At 40.1% G+C, this 20,211-nt stretch overlaps 2 protein-coding genes across 2 annotated transcripts in view; one reads left to right on the top strand and one right to left on the bottom strand.

Annotated features, from left to right (window-relative positions):
* The window catches only part of WFDC10B (WAP four-disulfide core domain 10B), a 62,034-nt gene that overhangs the window by 17,883 nt on the left and 23,940 nt on the right, over nucleotides 1-20,211 (bottom strand). Inside the window, exon 2 of the mRNA XM_042930834.1 lies at nucleotides 8,934-9,073. The gene's annotated coding sequence lies outside the window, so the exon portion shown is untranslated. The remainder of the gene's footprint in view (nucleotides 1-8,933; nucleotides 9,074-20,211) is intronic.
* On the top strand, nucleotides 8,951-9,960 carry SPINT4 (serine peptidase inhibitor, Kunitz type 4). The gene is made up of 2 exons (XM_042930072.1): nucleotides 8,951-9,065; nucleotides 9,779-9,960. Exons 1-2 carry the CDS (start codon nucleotides 8,951-8,953, stop codon nucleotides 9,958-9,960), a joined length of 297 nt encoding a protein of 98 aa, XP_042786006.1.

Below are 20,211 nucleotides of genomic sequence, written 5' to 3'. Positions count from 1 at the left end.
AGGGGCACCTGGGTGGCTCAGTCGGTTAAGAGCCTGACTTCGGCTCAGGTCATGATCCCATGGTTTGTGGATTTGAGCCCCACATTGGGCTCTGTGCTGACAGCTCAGAGCCTGGAATCTGCTTCGGATTCTGTGTCTCTCTCTCCGCCCCTCCCCTGCTTGTGCTCTGTGTCTCTCTTTCTCAAAAATAAATAAACATTAAATTTTTTAAAATAATAATAATAATGGATTTGATAAGGTTAACAAGAAAGAGGTTAACTTAATTACTATAAATGCATATGCATCCAGTGTATTCACACTTTGCATTTCAAAATAGAGAAAAGTCCCTTCTGAATGACTCTGAAACCTTTAGAAAACTATGATAGTATAAAGAGTGTGAACATTATACTGGAAGCAATGGACAGGATGGAGGGGAGCTAGGAAGATAGAAGCAGGAGGATAAGGAATAAGGAATAAGGAATAAAGAATAAGGAATAAGGAATAAGGAATAAGGAATAAGGAATAAGGAATAAGGAATAAGGAATAAGGAATAAGACTGTCTGTACCTCCACCATTTAAGTAATGTGAAAGAAGCAAAGCCCTAACGAGGTATTCTCTGTAGAGATGGTGAATAAGTGAAAAAAAAAAAATTGTAGTCCAAAAGAGCAAAAGGAAGAGTAAAGGGAAGGTGGTGAAGCCAAAAATAGGGATCAGAGATTTCGCCTTTGTTGGAATCTGGGACTCTCCTGATGGGAACTTTTACTAAGTCCTTTTGTGTCCCATCTACACATCCTTATTGGAACAAACTTTTTCAATTCAACCAGAACTAAGTGAGTGTCTGGATAAGTACAAGGAATTATTTCAGTGAAGGATCTTAAATGGGAGTTTGACTGCAGCACAAGAATGCTACATAATAGAAGTATAAAGGAACTTGAAGGCCTTAGGAAAACTGTGTATTGATTCAAGATACAAATGATAAATATAGTAGTGTATGCGTATGGCTGAGTTGCTTAAGGAAACTTTAATGCAGCGATCAATCAGAGAAGCTGGTCCTGGAATTTGGACACCCAAGAAGGGAGTTCAGGGCAGAAACTTTCCATGAGACAAATCCAGGGAATCTTTTGGAGCAGTGGTGGGAAGGGCTGTTTAAGCAAGTAGTATTAGGCTAATAAATAAAATATCTTGCATCGGCATTGACCAACAGAGCGGAAAGAAGTCACAGTGACATTGGGACAAAATTATTGCTGTGGAGCTATGACTTTAGATCTTTTCCCAGTTAGCCTTGAGTGCTCTGCTCCTAGTGACTTGGCATAACAGTTTCCATATGAATACAACAGAAAAAGGTTAGAAGCCCAGGGGCACAGTCCTAAGGTAGAAGTACATACTGAGTGTACATACAGAGTGTATACAATATGGGTACAGTGGCAAGATACAGTAAGATCCTTGGAACATATCTACGAATGCTCCTGAGAACTAGATTTGTTCCCAACAGATCAAGTTTGTTTTTCTGGAGTTCAAATGCTAAAAACTCCCTGAGTCCAGGGGTATCTGCTTGTAATTCCCTCACTTACCATAGGCACATAACATGTGGTGGGCACAAGGGGTGAGATGGTGGGACAAACAGTAAAGGGAGGATATGAGGATGAGCTCCTAGGTTTGGAAGTCCCAAGTGTTACAAGGACAGCAACACAACAACTCAAGCAGCCTTAATAGGAAGAGATATGAAGAGAGACTTGGAATTGTAGTCATCATTCGTCCCAAATTTTGCAAACAATTGGCACTAGCTACCTCTGTTCACTTGGAAATCAAAGAAAATCCTTATTTCTAAGCCATCACTCATGTAAATCCCCCACCAAACTCTTACCTTTTGGCTTATTCATCTATGGCTCTTAAAACCTAACAGCACGACCTCTGAACTCATGTGCTTTGTGAGGTCCCTACTTTGAGAATGCACAAGTTCTCTCACGTGCCTTTTCGGTAGGAAAGCTATAGTTATAGCCACTGCAGTCTCCCTGTGAACTTCTGGCAACTTGGGTGTCAAGCTCCAAGTATGATCTGAAATACTTCAGAAAAATGCCCAATTGCCTTGGGCTCAGCACAAGGAAGGAAGGAAAGGAAAGAGTGAGGGTGTTCTTTTGATGGAGGAGTAATTGGAGCCCCAAAGGTCCCTGCTCTAAAAGACTCAAGGAGAAAAAGTACACAACAAAACAAGTAAGATCCCAACAACTAGGACTTATTAAATTGCTAACTTTGGGGGGCGCCTGGGTGGCTCAGTCGGTTAAGCGGCCGACTTCGGCTCAGGTCGTGATCTCGCGGTCTGTGAGTTCGAGCCCCGCGTCGGGCTCTGTGCTGACAGCTCAGAGCCTGGAGCCTGTTTCAGATTCTGTGTCTCCCTCTCTCTGACCCTCCCCTGTTCATGCTCTGTCTCTCTCTGTCTGAAAAATAAATAAACGTTAAAAAAAAATTTTTTTTTTAAATTGCTAACTTTGGGTCAGACACTGTATACTTGCTATCAGCCAACTCCATGACTCCTGGGCCCTGGGATTTGTCAAAGAAAAGGAGAGGCATGTACCAGGGTCTGGGAAGGAAATCAGGGCCATAATAACCCAACCCCAGAGGCTGGCCCCAGACTCCTTGACTGCAAGGGGTTTCATAGCTCCACCTAATATCAGATTTGCACCCCCATTTTTGTCCATGGAACCAACAAACAGGCATCAAGCTTTTCATGGCCAGGTTCTACCATGTCTGGGCCCACAGCTCCATCATGGCGGTGCCAAGCAGCTGAAATACTTCTCTTCACCCAGTTGCCCACTGTTGTTTAACCATATATTGCTTTTATTACCTACCACCTCAGATCTATTTCCTTTTTTACCCTCAAACTCCTGGTTGGACAGACACAATTCACATTCCTTCTTCCCACAACCTTAGAACCAGAAGGATCTGTGCAATTATTTGGTCTAATCTCTGCATTTTAAAGTTAGGGGCACCTGGGTGGCTCAGTCGGTTAAGCGTCCGACTTCGGCTCAGGTCATGATCTCAGCGTTCGTGGGTTTGAGCCCCACATTGGGCTCTGTGCTAACTGCTCAGAGCCTGGAGCCTGCTTCAGATTCTGTATCTCCCACTCTCTCTGCCCCTCCCCTATTCATGCTCTGTCTCCCTCTCTCTCAAAAATAAGCAAACATTAAAAAAAATTAAAGTTAGAATAACTGATAGAGAAAGGGAGGATATGTTCGAGACCACATAAAAGGAAAGTGGCATTGGTAGAGTCAAAGCACAGTATCTTGGGTCTTGCTTTGTCCCCATGGGTTTAATGGGCTGTACTGATGCAGAAGCATGCGGTACACTTCTCTTGCTTTCAGACCCCTTGTAACATAGTGTCCATACTCAAGTATGCAGAACTCCTTCACCAGCAGCATGTACTCATGCAACCAAGTTTTAGAGTCCCACCTCTTCTCTCATAGCCAAGCTTTCAAGACTTAACCCGGGAACTCTGAAGTATCAGGAGCAGTGGCCCGGGAAGCAGTTGGGATTCCATGAAGCTCTGATAGCATTAGCTTCATGGTGGTCCCCCTGCCAGGCACACACTTCCTGACTCAGGGGGATTTGCCTGCACTATTGGTATGTCCACTCTCACCATCAGTCGGAGTCAGTTTTATTAAACTTTTCATACACAAAGTACCTAGTTACTTACTCCCTTGGGCCGCTTTCCAGAAAACCATCCACTCAGAGAAGTCAGAGATAGATCCTACATTCCATCAGCCTTTTGTCATTAGGCATTCCTTCCTAAACTGAGAGCGAAACTGTGGGTTCTGATTACAGGAAAGAATACCTCCCTAGTGCATTAGGAATTCCTGACCTAGAGTCTAGCCTCGCAATATTCTAACACTCCTTCATGGTAAAGGCTAGGGCAAGAATGTAGCCCCTCCAGGGGTCTCAGTCCTGCTCTACTATGCCATTCAGTCTAATCATCTGGAGCAGTGAGTAAAGCACCCAGAAGGGTTCAGATGAACCTCCTACTTGATTTTATCAGGACAACACGGAAGAAATTTCATCTGAGATAAGATTATCCTTTTAGGTTGGGACGTAGATTTTTGGTGGTTCCTCTTGCATTTAGTTCCCATCTTCCCCACTTCACTACCTCTCAGCCCTTGGGGCAGGACAGGATGTAGCTAATGAACAAAGGGGAATCTTATGTCCCCAGAGTCCCATCCCCTCCTATCCACCTTCAAAGCAGCATGATGTCCTAGAAAAAATAATTTAAGTTTATGTGAAGACCTGGGTTCAAATCAATTTACGGTTTTATTTATTGACATTCAACCTTGTTTTGAAGGATTTAAGGCAGCTTACCAGGATTCATAATACATAGTATTCAAATAAATAAATAAATAAATAAATAAATAAATTTAGCCTATCTAAGTAAGACAGAGGAAAGACGATATAAAAATAATAAAGTATGGTAAAACTATGCAGAAGATTAGCACAGCAAATACATGCTACAAGGATCACAGACACTTGCTATGAAATATCATAACTAGGGCACCTAGGTAGTTCAGTTGGTTGAGCATCCAACTCTTGATTTCAGCTCAGGTCATGATCCCAGGGTCGTGGGATGGAGCCCTGTGTTGGGCTCCACACTGAGAATAAAGCCTGCTTAAGATTCTCTACCTTTGCTCCTCTCCTTAACCCATGCTCGCTCTCTCTCTCTCTCTCTCTCTCTCTCAAATAAAAAATAAATAAAATAAATATTATAAAATTCGCTCTGAGCTTTCGTAATAACAGCACAACAAGGGCAGCACAATCAGTTACAACTTTTACAGTAAGCATAAGTTTAGCCCAAAAAGATACTCAGGAACAGTGGAAATAATCATGGTAGTAAACAGCAAAAGAGACAAGCTCTTCCACATGTTCTCAAAGAGGAAAGACTGTGCAGTAAGATGGACAACACTCTCCATGATGACGTCATGTTAGATTCCAGGAAGTTTTCTGGGGCTACTTCTTTAAGGGTTTTTAAGCATAAGCCAACAATACACAATTCAATGACAACAGCTCTTTGGAGGCCCTACATGGTATAATCCATGGATGTGTTTCAAGAACCCAGAAGAAAAAATGCACTAATTATCCTCTTTTTCCCCCACAGACCTCCACAATATTGTTTTTCTTAGTCCACTTTGAGGAAGGCATTGAGAAGCAATAAATTTGAGGTCATTCTCCCCAACGAAATCTGACTTGCAAACAGATTTTGAGTTTGGCAGAAAAGACTAATTTACCATGAAACTCATGTAGTTTAAGCTCCAGATCCATCACTTGCTTCTCTCAGGATGAGGAAAGGAAAGAACAACACCGTCCAAGCCCAGAAACAGCCATCACTGTCCCAACCCAAGATGGGGGATGGAAGGGTGGTGGGCTGGGGGGTATATCCTAATAGCGATCTTAAGTTACTTCTGTGTTCATGTCTGGACAACCTTCACTGACAATCTGCCCCTGGTTGCACCCATCGGCCAAAATGCTCCCATGTTTGACCTCAGGGAGAAGTAGCAATAAGATGTTGCACTACAACGTGCTGGGAGCCAGAGTTCAAGGTTTCATGGCCATATCACGAACCCAAGACAGGCACAGTGAGGGTGGTGAGGACTTGGCGGAGCGGGATCAGTGGCTATTAGGCTGCAATGAGAGTCCATTAGATCCAGATCAAAGAGCTAGAATTCTCCAAGGGCTTGCCCCAGGCATGTAGCACCACCTGAACCAGAAACTATGAAGAAAGTTACAGATGTGGCTTTGCCAGTGTTATCCATCTGGAAAGGATTTTTCCCAAATAATCAGTAACTAATTTTTTTATCGAGATATAGTTGAGATGTGACATTGTGTACATTTAAGGTATACAACCTGTTGATTTGATAAATTTATATATTACAATATAATTACCACTGTGGCATTAGCTAACACCTCTATCAAGTCACATAATTGTTATTTCTTTTTTGTGGTGAGAATGATTACAATCTAGTCTCTTAGCAACTTTGAAGATTATAATACAGTATTGTTGACTATAACCACTATGCTGTGTATTAGCTCTCCAGGACTACAACTTTAAATTTTTGATCAACCATGCTAGAGAAAAGACTGAATTATCTTTCTGTTCTCCCTACAGAAATAAGATATTACAGAATCACTGTCATAATAAAAGGTGATCAAAGAATAATCAGCCACAAAATATAGGAAAAGGGTATTATAAAGATGTTTTAAATAATGGTAATGAAATGTTATTTTTCTAGGATTCATGATGTTTGATATATTTATAAGCTTTTGGAAACATGTGATTTTTTGTAATTTCTTTTTTCATTCCAAATGCATATTCTCACTTACCTACCTAATTTTTTATCTGTAGTTTTGTATTGTTCCGTTGCATTATCTTTCTTTTTTTAAATTTTTTTAACATTTTATTTTATTTTTTGAGAGACAGAGAGAGACAGAGCACAAGCAGGGGAGGGGCAGACAGAGAGAGGAAGACACAGAATCAGAAGCAGGCTCCAAGCTCTGAGCTGTCAGCACAGAGCCAACACAGGGCTCGAACTCACGAATCGCGAGATCATGACCTGAGCCAAAGTTGGAAGCTCAACTGACTGAACCACCCAGTCGCCCCCATTGCATTATTTTTCTAAAATAAGGTCCCAAAATTATACAGGTTTCACGCTCCACAAAACCTGTTGTAGCCTTTTATAATAAATCAGTAACACGATAAGTAAACTATTTTCCCTGAATTTTGAGAACTGCTCTAGCAAATTGCTCAAACCCAAGGAGGGGATCATGGGAACGTCCAATTTATAACTGGTTGGTCAGAAGTACCCTTAACAACCTGGACTTGCCATTGGTATCTGATGTGAGTAGAGGGGTGTGGTCTTGTCAGACTGAGCCCCCTTATCTGTGGGATCTGATGATATTTCCAGGTAAACAGTGTGAGAATTTAGTTAAATTGTAGGGCACCCAGCTGGTGTTACAGAATTGCTTGATGTGTGGAAACACACACACACACACACACACACATACACACACACACACACACACACACACACACACACACTCACACCTGGTCTCAGAAGTGAGGCAGTGTTATTGTACAGTCAGGAGAGTAAAGGACACACAGGAGGAGTGTATTTTTCCCTTATATTAACCAAAGGGATTTATAGATTCCATGCAATCCCTATCAAAATTCCAAAGGCATAATAGAAAAAACAATCCTAAAATTTGTATGGACCACAAAAGACCCCAAATAGCCAAAGTAACTTGAGAAAGATAAACAAAGCTGGAGGCACCACATTTCCTGACTTCAAACTACATTTAAAAGCTACAATAATCCAGGGTGCCAGGGTGGCTCAGTTGGTTAAGTGTCTGACTGTTGATTTCAGCTCAGGTCATGATCTCACAGTCCGTGAGATCAAGCCCCATGTTGGGCTCTGTGCACTGACAGCACGGAACCTGCTTGGAATTCTATCTCTGCTTCTCCACTGCTTGCTCACTCGCTCTCTCTCTCTCTCTCTCAAAATAAATAAATTAACTTTTTTTAAAAAGCTATAGTAATCAGGGGTTCCTGAGTGGCTCAGTCAGTTAAGTGTCCAACTTTTTCTCAGGTCATGATCTCGGGTTCATGGGTTTCGGCCCCCTGTAGGGCTCTGTGCTGAGAGCTCAGAGCCTGTAGCCTGCCTCGGATTCTGTGTCTCCCGGTCTCTCTGCCCCTCCCCTGCTCACGCTCTGTCTCTCTCTCTCTCTCCCAAAAATAAATAAACATTTAAAAAAAAATTTTTAAGCTACAGTAATCAAAACATTATTGTATTTGCATAAAAACAGACCCACAGGGTGCCTGGCTCAGTCAGTTAAGCGTTTGACTTAAGCTCAGGTCATGATCTCCCAGTTCATAAGTTCAGGCCCCACATCAGGCTCTCTGCTGTCAGCGCAGAACCCACTTCGGATCCTCTGTCTCCCTCTCTCTCTGCCCCTCCCCTGCTTGCTCTCTATCTCTCTCAAAAATAAAATAAACATTTAAAAAGAAACAGACCCATAGACGAATGAAACAGAACCAAAAGCCCAAAAATAAACCCACGCATATATGGTTAGCCAATATTTCACGAGGGAACCAAGAATACACAATGGGAAAAGGATAGTCACTTTAATAAATGATGCTGGGAAAACTACATGTTCACGTACAAAACAATGAAACTGGACCCCTATCTTAAACCACTCATGAAACTTAATTTGAAATGGATAAAGAAGAGTATAGATGTGAAAGTCAAAATTTCAAAAGTCTTACAAGAAAACAAAACTAAGAAAAAATAAATTTGTCCCATATTCCTAGGTATAGTGAGTTCAAATTTTGATTCCACTTACATAATCGATGGGTGACCTTACACATATAACTTAACCTCGGCCTCAATTTCTTCATCTATGATGGTAATAATTGCATGAAACTCACAGGGTGCCTGTGATTCTTTTGAAATTTAATGATTTTGTGTAGATAGATAGATAGATAGATAGATAGATAGATAGATAGATAGAGCCTAGCATATAGGAAGTACCATAGAGGTTGGTTACTATCATTACTATTATTGTTTTTATTACATTCTTCCTGTTTCACCAGGATCAGTCTCTTCCTTATTGTGGAAGGCTGAAGAGAAGAAAGGAAGCAAGCCTTTTTAAATTTTTGCCCTAATTATTCTATTCTCCATGATTAAACTTATGTTAGCAGCTCTGAAGCTTTAGTTTCTATAGTTTCTAGATGAACATGGGACTCACTATCAGGGGTCTAATCAGCTTGGGGCCTTCAGCTTCATGGCTGGGTACCCAAGCATTCACTGTTCAACTCAACACCTAGTAATGCCCAGTCCTGGCCCTTGGGGTAAGCGGGTTCAGCCCTCTCAAGTACCAAGGCCAAAATATAACATCAGTTGACACTAAGACTCTCCTACTTGCTGTCTGCTGCATCATGAAGACTGCTGAGTTGGGATTTCTTCTAGGTCTCTTCATCTTCTTCTTGCTGACTACCCCATTAATGGGTGGTGTTGCTAGACTTGCTGAAATGATATGTGGAGACCTCAAAGGTATGAGCCTGAAGCAGAAAATAAATCCAAAGACCAATTATGAATGAGGGAGAAAGTGGTAAAAAAAGAAAATGTTATATACAGCTGGTCCATGAAGGTTCTCCTTTTGTGTTATTACCCATAGATTCTTAGTCCTTTGACTCTGGGAATTGCTTAATCTAGGGGTCTTGTGGATGTCTGGTGAGAAAAAAAAACAACTATGATGCAAATAACACCCTTCCAGATAGGGCCGTCTTTTGAAGGGTGTCCAAAGGACCAAAAGTATTTTGAATTAGGGGTTTTATGACAAATTTCAAAGATCTCAGACCATTCAAGAGTACATGTTGAGATGAGAATAAAGGGGGGTTGGATACTGAGAAAACAGGCATTTTCAATATCTTGGCTCCCAGTGCATAGAGAACACTTGAACACATGGCCCCTGTTTTAATAAGCTCACAATGTAGATGTGAAAGATAATGAAGCTTTCTTCCACAGATCATGAGTACAGGCTTGGTGCTTCTGGAGCATGGGAAGGTGGCAGAGTCTATCCTGCAAGTCAGACACCCCAAACTCTGGCCCAGCCACTTAGCAAATGTGGGCTCTTGGTCAAGTCACTCAATCACTTACCACCCATTTCCAAACTAACATGAGGAATTTTTAAGGGCCCTGGAAGGCAAGATCTCCTGCTGAGTCCTAACTAATTCCCCCTAACTCAATGGGAACCTCTCATGCAGATCCCTGCAAAATGGATATGAATCCTGGCAGCTGTTTTGAAATTCACTTTAGATTTTTCTACAACCAAACCTCCAAAAGATGTGAAAGTTTTATCTTCACTGGCTGTAATGGCAACCTTAACAACTACAAGCTTAAATTAGAATGTGACATAGCCTGTGTTGAAGAATACAGAATAAAGTAAGGAGTCCCATCTTGCCCTTGGTCCTTGGGGGAGAGGAAAAGGAGAGGCTCTGAGATCCTAGGATCCCTGGTTGGGATGGGAAGAGGGAGGATTGTCCTAACCAAAAAGTTTAATAGTTGGGTTGGATCTCAGGATCATTTGTCATTTTTCAGTTAGGAAATCAAAAGTCCAGAGGAAAAATAGTAGTCACCAGTTATCAGATAATTACCGTGTGCCAGGCGCTGCCCTAAGCAATTTACATGTATCGATACAATTTAAAATTAAAAGCACCCTAAGGTAGATTTGTATTATTAAAGTGGCAGATTAAGAAACCAACTCCAGTAGAGGTAACTAACTGGCCCAAGTTCACATTAAATGACATACCAAGTTTTCTAACCAGATTTGATGGTCTCCTACAGCTTGACCATTTTACGTGCAAAAGTTCACCCAAACCCAATCTTTGTGATCCTAGACCTGTGATCTCTCCATAGCGATATCCTGTTTTATACAACTAAGCTCTCAGCCCAAATTTGACCATTCCCCAGTCATTGGAACTAGAAGAAGGTCTATGGAGGCTAACAAGGCTATGGTATGGCTGATTTCTAGGAGAGTGAGTTGGAAAGTAACCTTGGGTGTAACTCAAAAACGGAAATTTTGTTTTATTTATTTAATATTCCTAGTGAATTTTTGCAATGCCTGGCACATAGTAGACAATGACTAAGTTTTAAGGGAATGAAAGAGTAAGAGATCAATCAATGGAACAGGGGGGACATTGAAAGATATGGCATCCTCAGGACTTCCCCTGGGATAAAAATGACTTAAATTAATCGAGGGAGACTTTTCAAAACCTATAACACAGATTTTTGTTGTTTTTGTTGTTTGTTTGTTTGTTTGTTTGTTTTTGCTTCAACAGGGAAACCAAGTTAAAAAAAGTCAAGAGTTGATACATCATTCTGAAACATAGCTGTAAGAAAATTCAAACCAATTTTAAGATCTTTGTAATATTTCCATAATCCTGGAAACTTCCATCTGTTTGCTATTTTCCTGACTTTAGTTTTATCTTTCTTGAGAAATAACTGTATGACCATTAAAATGAAAGCAACTTTGTGTCAGTTTTCCCTGCTCTCTGAAATGTCTCTCCCCCACCTTACCCAGAGTTGAATGTCAGCTGGTTCCATCCTTAGCTGCCCTCTCCCCATTGAACCATTTCTTATACATGCACACAATGTTTCAGGTGTGACAAACCAGATCTGTAGAGGTTTATATCACCTCCTTTCTCAGGTTGAACTAGTTAGTAGAACCAAAGTACCTAACTTGTGCTCCTTTTTGCCCATGAAACCAAAATGAGCACAATGAGCCCTGAGCCTCACATTCACATGAAATACATGTCCTTGCACTCATGACAAATGTTTCTTTGTGACACTTTCTGATTCATGCACACCAAGTCAGGAGCCGCAGTTAGCTTAACTAGCCTCCTGACTTGATCCCTATCAATAAGTAGTTATTTAGACACTGTTTAGTATCTCAGTCATTGAAATTTCACTTGGCTGTTCTTAGTCATTCTGGCAAAATAACTCAATTTCAATCAATGACTGTGTTTTACTATCAAGAAAATAATCACCCAGACACTAGCTGCCAAGTGCCTGAATATAATGCTACAAGGTTCGACATGGCCATGATCTTCCCAGCTGTAGGACACTCAGCTTGACCATCTTATCTCTGAATTTATCCAAACATCCCTGTCCTGCATACCTTCCCTGTCCGTCTTATTGACCAAGTCCAATTCCTTACCTGAGAATGCATCCTGGACTATTAGTAGCTAGGGCCAACATCAGAGACATTATAAACCAGTGAGATCCTGTAACCAGACATGCAAGCCTGGTCTTTTCTCAGTCTTAAAAATGAGAAAATTAATCCCCCAAATTGAGACCATTTTCTGCAAGAGCTCTGATTACTGCAAAATTAGGCCTTCATCCAAAGAGAGTTTACTCTGAACAGGTGAAGCCCAAATTCTGGCATGTTTCAATTTTGGTGAAGACCTGGGAATTACAAATTATTCTTAAGCCAAATAAGCTGTTGGAGACATGCTGTGCACTCTGAAATAATAGGAACTAGGCTAACCTGACTGGTTCACATAACTGGAAGTTCTGAGATTTTCCTTTTGCAAGTCACGAAGCTCGGTGTCCCAGAAATAGACAGTCTTTCAGACAAAATAACATATTCCCCCAGCCTGTTTGCTTCTTCTGCTAACCAAATCCTGGAAATGCTGGACAAGTAAAAAGAAGGTATATGGATATGAATAACTAAAGTCAAGACTAAGAATTTTTTAAGTTTATTTATTTGTTTTGAGAGAGAGACAGAGAGACCAAGAGAGAGAGAATCCCAAACAAACCCCGCATTGTCAGTGTGGAGCCTGGCATGGGGCCCAGATCTACAAACTGCATGTTCATGACCTGAGCCTAAAACAAGAGTTGGTTGCTTAAGTAACTGAGCCACTGGGTATGCAGTTAGGTGCCCCAAGACTAAGAATTTTTTGAGGAAAGAGGGCAGTGTTATCTTGGTGAGAAAAGAAATAGATGCCCAAGACAGATTGCTGGGCACCAATGGTAAAAGAAGGAGTTGGATGAAAGCTTTTGAGTTAAATTATTCTCCCCACCACAAAAATCTGGATCTATCACCATCCACATCCACAAGATACCACAAGTGCAACAGATATAACAAAGTGGTGGTTCCAGAGCACGGCTATAGTAAGAAGTATATAAAAACAGGTGCAATTGGACGAGGCAGACACAGAGTTTATTGTTTATCCTTCTTCCTATACACACTGAGGGATAACGGCTAAACCAAAGAGAAAAAAAAAATTGCCATAGAAAACACATCTAGGGGAGAAACATAGAAATGTTCCCTAAGCAGGGAGGGAGACAGAGGGAAAGTGTTATTTAGGAAGTAGCAAATGAGTGTAAGTAAGACCAGATTGTATTATTGTGGAGTTTTGACTGGAATTCTCCACCACCTACTTTGAATCAACCAAGAGAAGTGCAAGTTACCCCACCAACCACCCATCCACCACATACATATGAAAATTATAACAGGAAGCCTCACTAAAATGGAGTTGGGAGGTGTCAGCAGGGGGAGCTCTACCTCTCCTAGTCAATTGTAGACCAAGCAGGAAGAGACAGACTTGACCTTGCATGTGGATACTACTCTACTCTTCCTGCCTCAGGAAGAAATACTCCCCTCATCCCTTTGGGCAAGAGCTCAGCCAATGAGAAGCCACCATACTTTGAACTCCCACTATACTCCAATGCACTTTTAGTTTATAACAGCCCTCCCAACGTACTCCTTTTCTCATTAAAAAAGCGTACCTCTCCTTTGTTCCCCAAACTTGCCTACAGTTTGGCCACAGCTTGTTTGTCCAGATTACAATTCTCTTTTGTTCCCCCCAATAAACCCATATTTTGCTGGTAAAATAATTGGTAGTTTTTAGTTTTAAGGTTAACACACACAATGAAAGCAAAACCGGCTCGTATTTCCACAAATGATCACAAACAAAATTTGTCACAAACATGTAAACAAAGAGAAACAACAAGCTAAATAACCAATATTAAATAACCCAGAATTAATTGAAGGGATAAATGAAATAGACATAATTAATATTCTCAACTAGGTAAGAGTTGAAATGGGTAGGTTAAAGCAGGAACATATATTATCAAAGAAGAACCAATAAAAAATAATAGGATTTGGAAAATAGAAAAGGTGACCTAAATGACACAGTAACTCGAGATAAAAATAAAGGATACAGCCAAAGTACGAATTAGTGATGGTAGAAGATTAGGTCAAGGAGCCCTCTGAAATACCAGAAAAGAATAAAGAAATTTTAAAATATGAAAATTAAGGCAGAGCGATATGGCCGAACAGGAAACGCCAGGAATCTGTCTCTCTGCCTAGACAACAATGGCACTTACAAAATATGTCTGATGGAACTATATTCAGAACTGGAGTCTACTGAGGTTTGCAACTTCCACAGGAAGGCTTAGATGGTAATTGCAACTAATTTTAATCAATTTCAGTTCTTAGCATACTAGTAGCTACACATTCTCCACCCTCATCCTGCCTCATGGCAGGCAGCTGTGCACATGTTCCTGGAGCAACTTAAACACAGCTTACAGCAGCCAGGGTAGGCAAAAAAGGATCCCCTCTTCCAAATGTCAGGGATCCACGGTCTGATCACTGATTGCTGCCTCTGATCAGAGTGCACACAAAGAAGCACCTCCCCTCATTGTTGCAAGCCCCTCCCTCTCATGCTAAAGTGACTTCCAGGTGTTTAAAGGGCCAGTGCCTTTTTTCCCCTCCCTTTATTTTCCTCTTTTTCCTTTTGGGAGCCAGACATTAAAGACTAGGACATTCAAAACAACTGTATGTATAGGGAAAATTAGAAAGTGACCATACACACCTAGGAAAAGATATGAGAACACCTTAAGTGTACATTTAAGACTGTTCCTCAGCACAGAGACAACCTAACCAATCCAAAAAGCAAATAAAACCTCACAAAAACAAGAGCAAAATAAAACAACATACCCTGGGAAAGCAAGAGAATCTGATTTCCAGAGTTAACCACATTATTAGGTTCAAATGTCCAGTCTCCACCAAAAAGAAATCACAAAGCATGCAAAGAAACACAAAAGTATGGCCCATTCAAGTCAAAATAAATAAATCAGGGGCACCTGGGTGGCTCAGTCAGTTAATCGTCCGACTCTAGATTTCAGCTCGGGTCATAACCTCACACTTCCTGGGATTGAGTCCCACGCCAGGCTCTGCACTGACTGGGACTCTTCTCTCTCCCTCTCTCTCTGCCCCTCCCCATCTCAAAATAAGTAAACTTTAAGTAAATAAATAAACACACAAACAAACAGAAACTGCCTCCCCCCCGAAAGATCTGATGGCAGATCTGCTAGACAAATATTTTAAAACAACTGTCTTAAAGATGCTCAAAGAAATAACATGGAGAAAATCAAGAAAATAATGTATAAACAAAACAGAAATATTAATAAGGAGATTTTTTTAATCTTTTTTTAAACTGTTTATTTATTTTTGAGAGAGAGAGGCACAAGCAGGGGAGGGGCAGAGAGAGAGGGAGACACAGACTCTGAAGCAGGCTCCAGACTCGAGCTGTCAGCACAGAGCGCAATGTGAGGCTTGAACCCATGAACTGTGAGATCATGACCTGAGCCAAAGTTGGACGCTCAACCAACTGAGCCACCCAGGCATCCCTATATTTTTTTAAATCTTTAAAAAAAACTTAAAAGAAATGCTGAAGCTGAAAAGTACAATAACTGAAATGAAATTTTCAGTAGAGGGATTCAAAGGCAGATTGAAGAAGACAGAAGAAAAAAAGAAATAAACATGAAGATAGAACCATGGAAATTATCAAGTCTAAAGAGGAGAAAGAAAAAAGGTTGATAAAAGCGAACAAAACCTTAGAGATGTTTGGACACCATTAAACAAACCAAGATATGCATCGTGGGAGAAGAAGAAGAAGAAGAAGAAGAAGAAGGAGGAGGAGGAGGAGGAGGAGGAGGAAAAGAGGAGGAGGGGGAGGAAGAAGAAGGAGGAGGAGGAGGAGGAGAAAGAAGAAGAAGAAAAAGAAGAAGAAGAAGGGAGAAGACCAGAGATACTGTTTGAAGAAATAATGACTGAAAACTTCCCAAATTTGATGAAAGATAGGATTATAAATATCCAAGAAGTTCAACAAACTACAAATAAGATGAACTCAAAGAAATGCACACTGAGACACATTATAATCAAACTTTCAAAAGCTAAAGACAAAGAGAGAATCTTTAAAGCAGCAAGAGAAAAGTGACACATCACATACAAGGGATCTTCATTAAGATAACAACAGATTTCTCATCAGAAACTTTAGAAGCCAGTAGGCAGTGGGCTAATACAGTAAAAATGCCAGAAGAAAAAACCATCAACCAAGAATCCTATATCCAGCAATAGTGTCCTTTTAAAGAGGAGGAGATAGGGGATCAACCAAGATGGCAATACAGGATTCTCCTGAACTCCCCTCCCACCTTGAACATTGAATGTACAGCTACACATGGAACAATTACTTCTGAAAAAAAAAAAAAGCCAGAAACTAGCTGAGTGATTCCTATACACTGGGCAAATGAGAACATACTCATATTGAAACAGGTAGAAAAGCCTGAGACACTCTCATCATAAATGCCACCGCTAAAATAATAAATAAATAAATAAATAAATAAATAAATAAATAAATAAATCCCACCCCTAGCACAGTGCCATACAATCAGGAAGGAACTCCCAACTCCCAGCCTTTTGAGGAGCAAAGTGTTTCAAGCCCAAATTTAGTGCCCCACCTAAAGAATGGGCCCCCAGAACACTAATTCTGAAAGACAGTGAGATTTGCATCAACAAGACCTACAAGATTATAGCAAACAGCAAAAGAAGCAGTTAATGGGTGTATGAGCATGGCAAGACCCTCCCCTGAAGATCAGCACCAAGTTCATGCTGTGCCAGGTCCCCAAAATTTGGAGTTTTGATACCAGCTCCCCAAAATGTGGAGCCTGCTTTGGATTTTCTGTCTCCCTCTCTCTTTCTACCCCTCCTCTGTGCATTCTATCTCAAAAATAAATAAATAAACATTAAAAAACAAAGAAAGGAATAGAGAAAATCTCCAGAAACAACAACTTTACAGGTAATACAGTGGCATTAAATTCATATCTATCGATAATCACTGAATGTAAATGGACTAAATGCTCCAATCAAAAGACATAGGGTATCAGAATGGATTAATAATAAAAAAAAAAAAGACCCATCCATATGCTGCCTACAAAAGACTCATTTTAGACCTAAAGACATCCCCAGATTGAAAGTGAGGGGATAGAGAACCATCTATCATGCTAATTGACTTCAAAAGAAAGCCAGGGTAGTCATACTTATATCAGGCAAACTAGATTTTAAACCACATACTGTAATATGAAATGAAGAAGGGTAATATATCATAACTAAGGGGTCTATCCAACAAGAAAAATGTAACAATTGTAAATATTTATGCCCCCAACTTGGAACACCCAAATAGATAAATCAATTAACCACAAACATAAAGAAATTTATTGATAATGATAAATTAATAGTAGGGAACTTTAACATCTCACTAACAACAATGGACAGATCATCTAAGCAGAAAATAAACAAGGAAACAATGGCTTTGAATGACACACTGGACCAGATGGACTTAAGATACATATTCAGAACATTTCATCCTAAAACAGCAGAAAACACACTCTTTTTCAATGTACATGGAACATTCTCCAGAATACAGCACATACTGGGTCACAAATCAAGCCTCAACATGTATGAAAGGTTGAGATCAAAACATGCGTATTTTCAGACCATAACGCTATGAAACTTGAAGTCAACCACAAGAAAAAAATTTTGGAAGTAAACCAAAAGAGACTTTTTTTCAATTTTTTTTCAATTTTTTATTTAAATTCTAGTTTATTAACATATAGTGTAGCATTGGTTTTGGAAGTATAATTTAGTGATTCATCACTTACATATAACACCCCGTGCTCAACACAACAAGTGCCCTCCTTAGTACCCATCAGCCATTCAACCCATCCCCTGCCCACCTCCCCTCCATCAACCCTCAGTTTGTTCTCTTATGGTTTGCTTCCCTCTCTTTTTTTTCTTTCCTCTATGTTCATCTGATTTGTTGTTTAAATTCCACATATGAGTGAAATCATATGGTATTTGTCTTTCCTGACTGACTTATTTCTCTTAGCATAATACACTCTAGCTCCATCCATGTCATTGCAAATGGCAAGATTTCATTCTTTTTGATAGCTGAGTAATATTCCATTGTATATATATGCCATATCTTCTTTATCAAGAGACTCTTAATCACTAAATTCTACTCTTGAAACCAATATTACACTATTATATTAACTAACTAGAATTTAAGTAAAAATTTGAAAAAATAAATAAAATAAAATAAAATACTCCATTATACACATATATAATGGACTATCATTCAGCCATGAAAAAGAAGGAAATCTCCCCACTTGCAATAACATGGATAGATTTTGAGGGCATTATGCTAAGTGAAATAAATCAGACAGACAGAGGTAAACAAATGCTATATAATATCACCTATACGTAGAATCTTAAAAAGCCAAACTCTTAAATACAAAGAGTATAATGGTGGTTTCCAGGGCTGGGGGCTGGGGAAATTAGGGAGATTTTTATTTAATGATACAAACACTCAAATAATAGATAAGTAAGTCCTGGAGATCTAATGCACAGCGTAGTGATTATAGTCAACAATAACCATATTGCAATATGTGAACGCATCAGATCATCATGTTGTATGCCTTAAACTCATACAGTGTTAAATGTCAATTATATCTAAATGAAAGAAAGAAAGAAAGAAAGAAAGAAAGAAAGAAAGAAAGAAAGAAAGAAAGAAAATAGTGCCAAGAGCTCCTAAAGGAAAGGATTTGATAGGGCCAGGATCACGGAACGCTGCATAAAATCTAGTTGTTAAGAGTTACATTCATGACATCCACACCCCACATCTGAATACGGGCCAAAAGATGACAGATGAGGGAATCACCGTCACAAGTGCAATGAGCAATTTAATTTTTGCATGATCTCTAAAGATCCCCTCACAAAATATTTAATAACAAAGGCAAAAGAACAGTTTTACAATAAAGAAACGGGGCAGACACCATCTTAGTCAAGTGACTACAATCACCACTGCCAATAATGGGACAAATAGACATTGTGAACCACTCAATACGATGCAATGGCAAAAACACAGTATCTGGAATATTCTGGTCAAAATTCATGACCTACACCTAATCACGAGGAAACGTTGGTATAATTCAAATTGAGGGACATTATACAAGATGCCTGGCCTATACGAAACTTCATAAAAGTCAAGAAATGCCAAGAAACTGTTTTGGACTGGAGAAGACCAGAGTGGCATGACAATTAGATGTCACACATGCTCCTAGAATGATCCTTTCTATTAAAAAGGAGGATACTGGAACAATTGGCAGAATTTGAGTAGGATATCTAAACAAAGAGTGTAAGACACTTCTCCATACTATTCTTACGATGCTGTATGAACCTATTTTATTTTGTTGTTGTTGCTGCTGTTTATTTTTGAGAGAGAGAGACAGACAGAAAGTGCACATGGGAGGATCAGAGAAAGAGAGACACAGAATCCGAAGCAGGCTCCAGACTCTGAGCCGTCAGCACAGAGCCCAATACGGGCTCAAACCCATGAACCGTGAGATCATGATCTGAGCCGAAATCAGAGGCTCAACCGACTGAGCCACTCAGGCGCCCTGAGTATGAACCTATTTTAAAATATTTTCCTTTTTTTAACTCACTCTGATTTCTGGGGCACCTGGGTGGCTCAGTCAGTGAAGCATCCGACTTCAGCTCAGGTCATGATCTCACAGTTCTTGAGTTTGAGCCCCATATCAGACTCTCTGCTGTTATCTCAGAATCCATTTGGGATCCTCTGTTCCCCCCTCTCTCTCTGCCTCTCTCTCTCTCTCTCTCTCTCTCTCTCTCAAAAACAAATAAAAATTTTTTAAAAAATACTCACTCTGATTTCTATAGAGAGTAAACTAAATCAGACCACAGGCAGAGTGAGGGGGACCAGTTGAGAGCTCTGGCAGACACCCAAGTGCAGAATGACCATAGCATGGGCTGGAGAGGGGTGGTAGAAAAGAGAGAAGTGGACACAGTAGGGACATCTTTTGAGATAAAATTAAAAGGATTTGTAAATAGACAGGACGATGGGGATATGCATTAGAAGGAGGTATGGATGCCTCCCAGGTGAGCTTGGTTAAGTAGGTGGATGTGTCATTCACTAATACATGTAAGAATGAGAAGGAAAGACCTGGCTTGTCCAAAACATGTGAGTGGGTATGTTCAATAGATCGTTCAACATGTGGGCATGGCGCTCAGATGAGAGGTTGTATTATCTTCCAGTCCAAGTGGCTTTAGAATAACCAACATTATCTATTTTTGGATACATGTATATATGTAAAATAAAATATCCATATACATGGATACATGTATGTATGTATATGTTTAGAGTTTTTGTCTTTTTGATCTCTTAGTTTCTCATAAAGGTATATTAAAAATCTTACATTATGGGGCACCTGGGTGGCTCAGTAGGCCTGCTTCGGATTCTGTGTCTCCCTCTCTCTCTCTCTTTCTCTCTGCCCC

This window comes from Panthera leo, chromosome A3 (genome assembly GCF_018350215.1).
Source record: "Panthera leo isolate Ple1 chromosome A3, P.leo_Ple1_pat1.1, whole genome shotgun sequence".
Lineage (NCBI taxonomy): Eukaryota > Metazoa > Chordata > Mammalia > Carnivora > Felidae > Panthera > Panthera leo.
Note: the sequence above shows the minus strand (reverse complement) of the source record. Positions and strands in the feature narration are given on the sequence as shown.

Excerpts from the sequence above, each read along its gene's own strand:
- SPINT4 (XM_042930072.1), top strand. The coding sequence starts at position 8,951 with ATGAAGACTGCTGAGTTGGGATTTCTTCTAGGTCTCTTCATCTTCTTC. Across the intron at positions 9,066-9,778 it reads GATATGTGGAGACCTCAAAG|ATCCCTGCAAAATGGATATG; the intron begins GTATGAGCCTGA and ends CCTCTCATGCAG.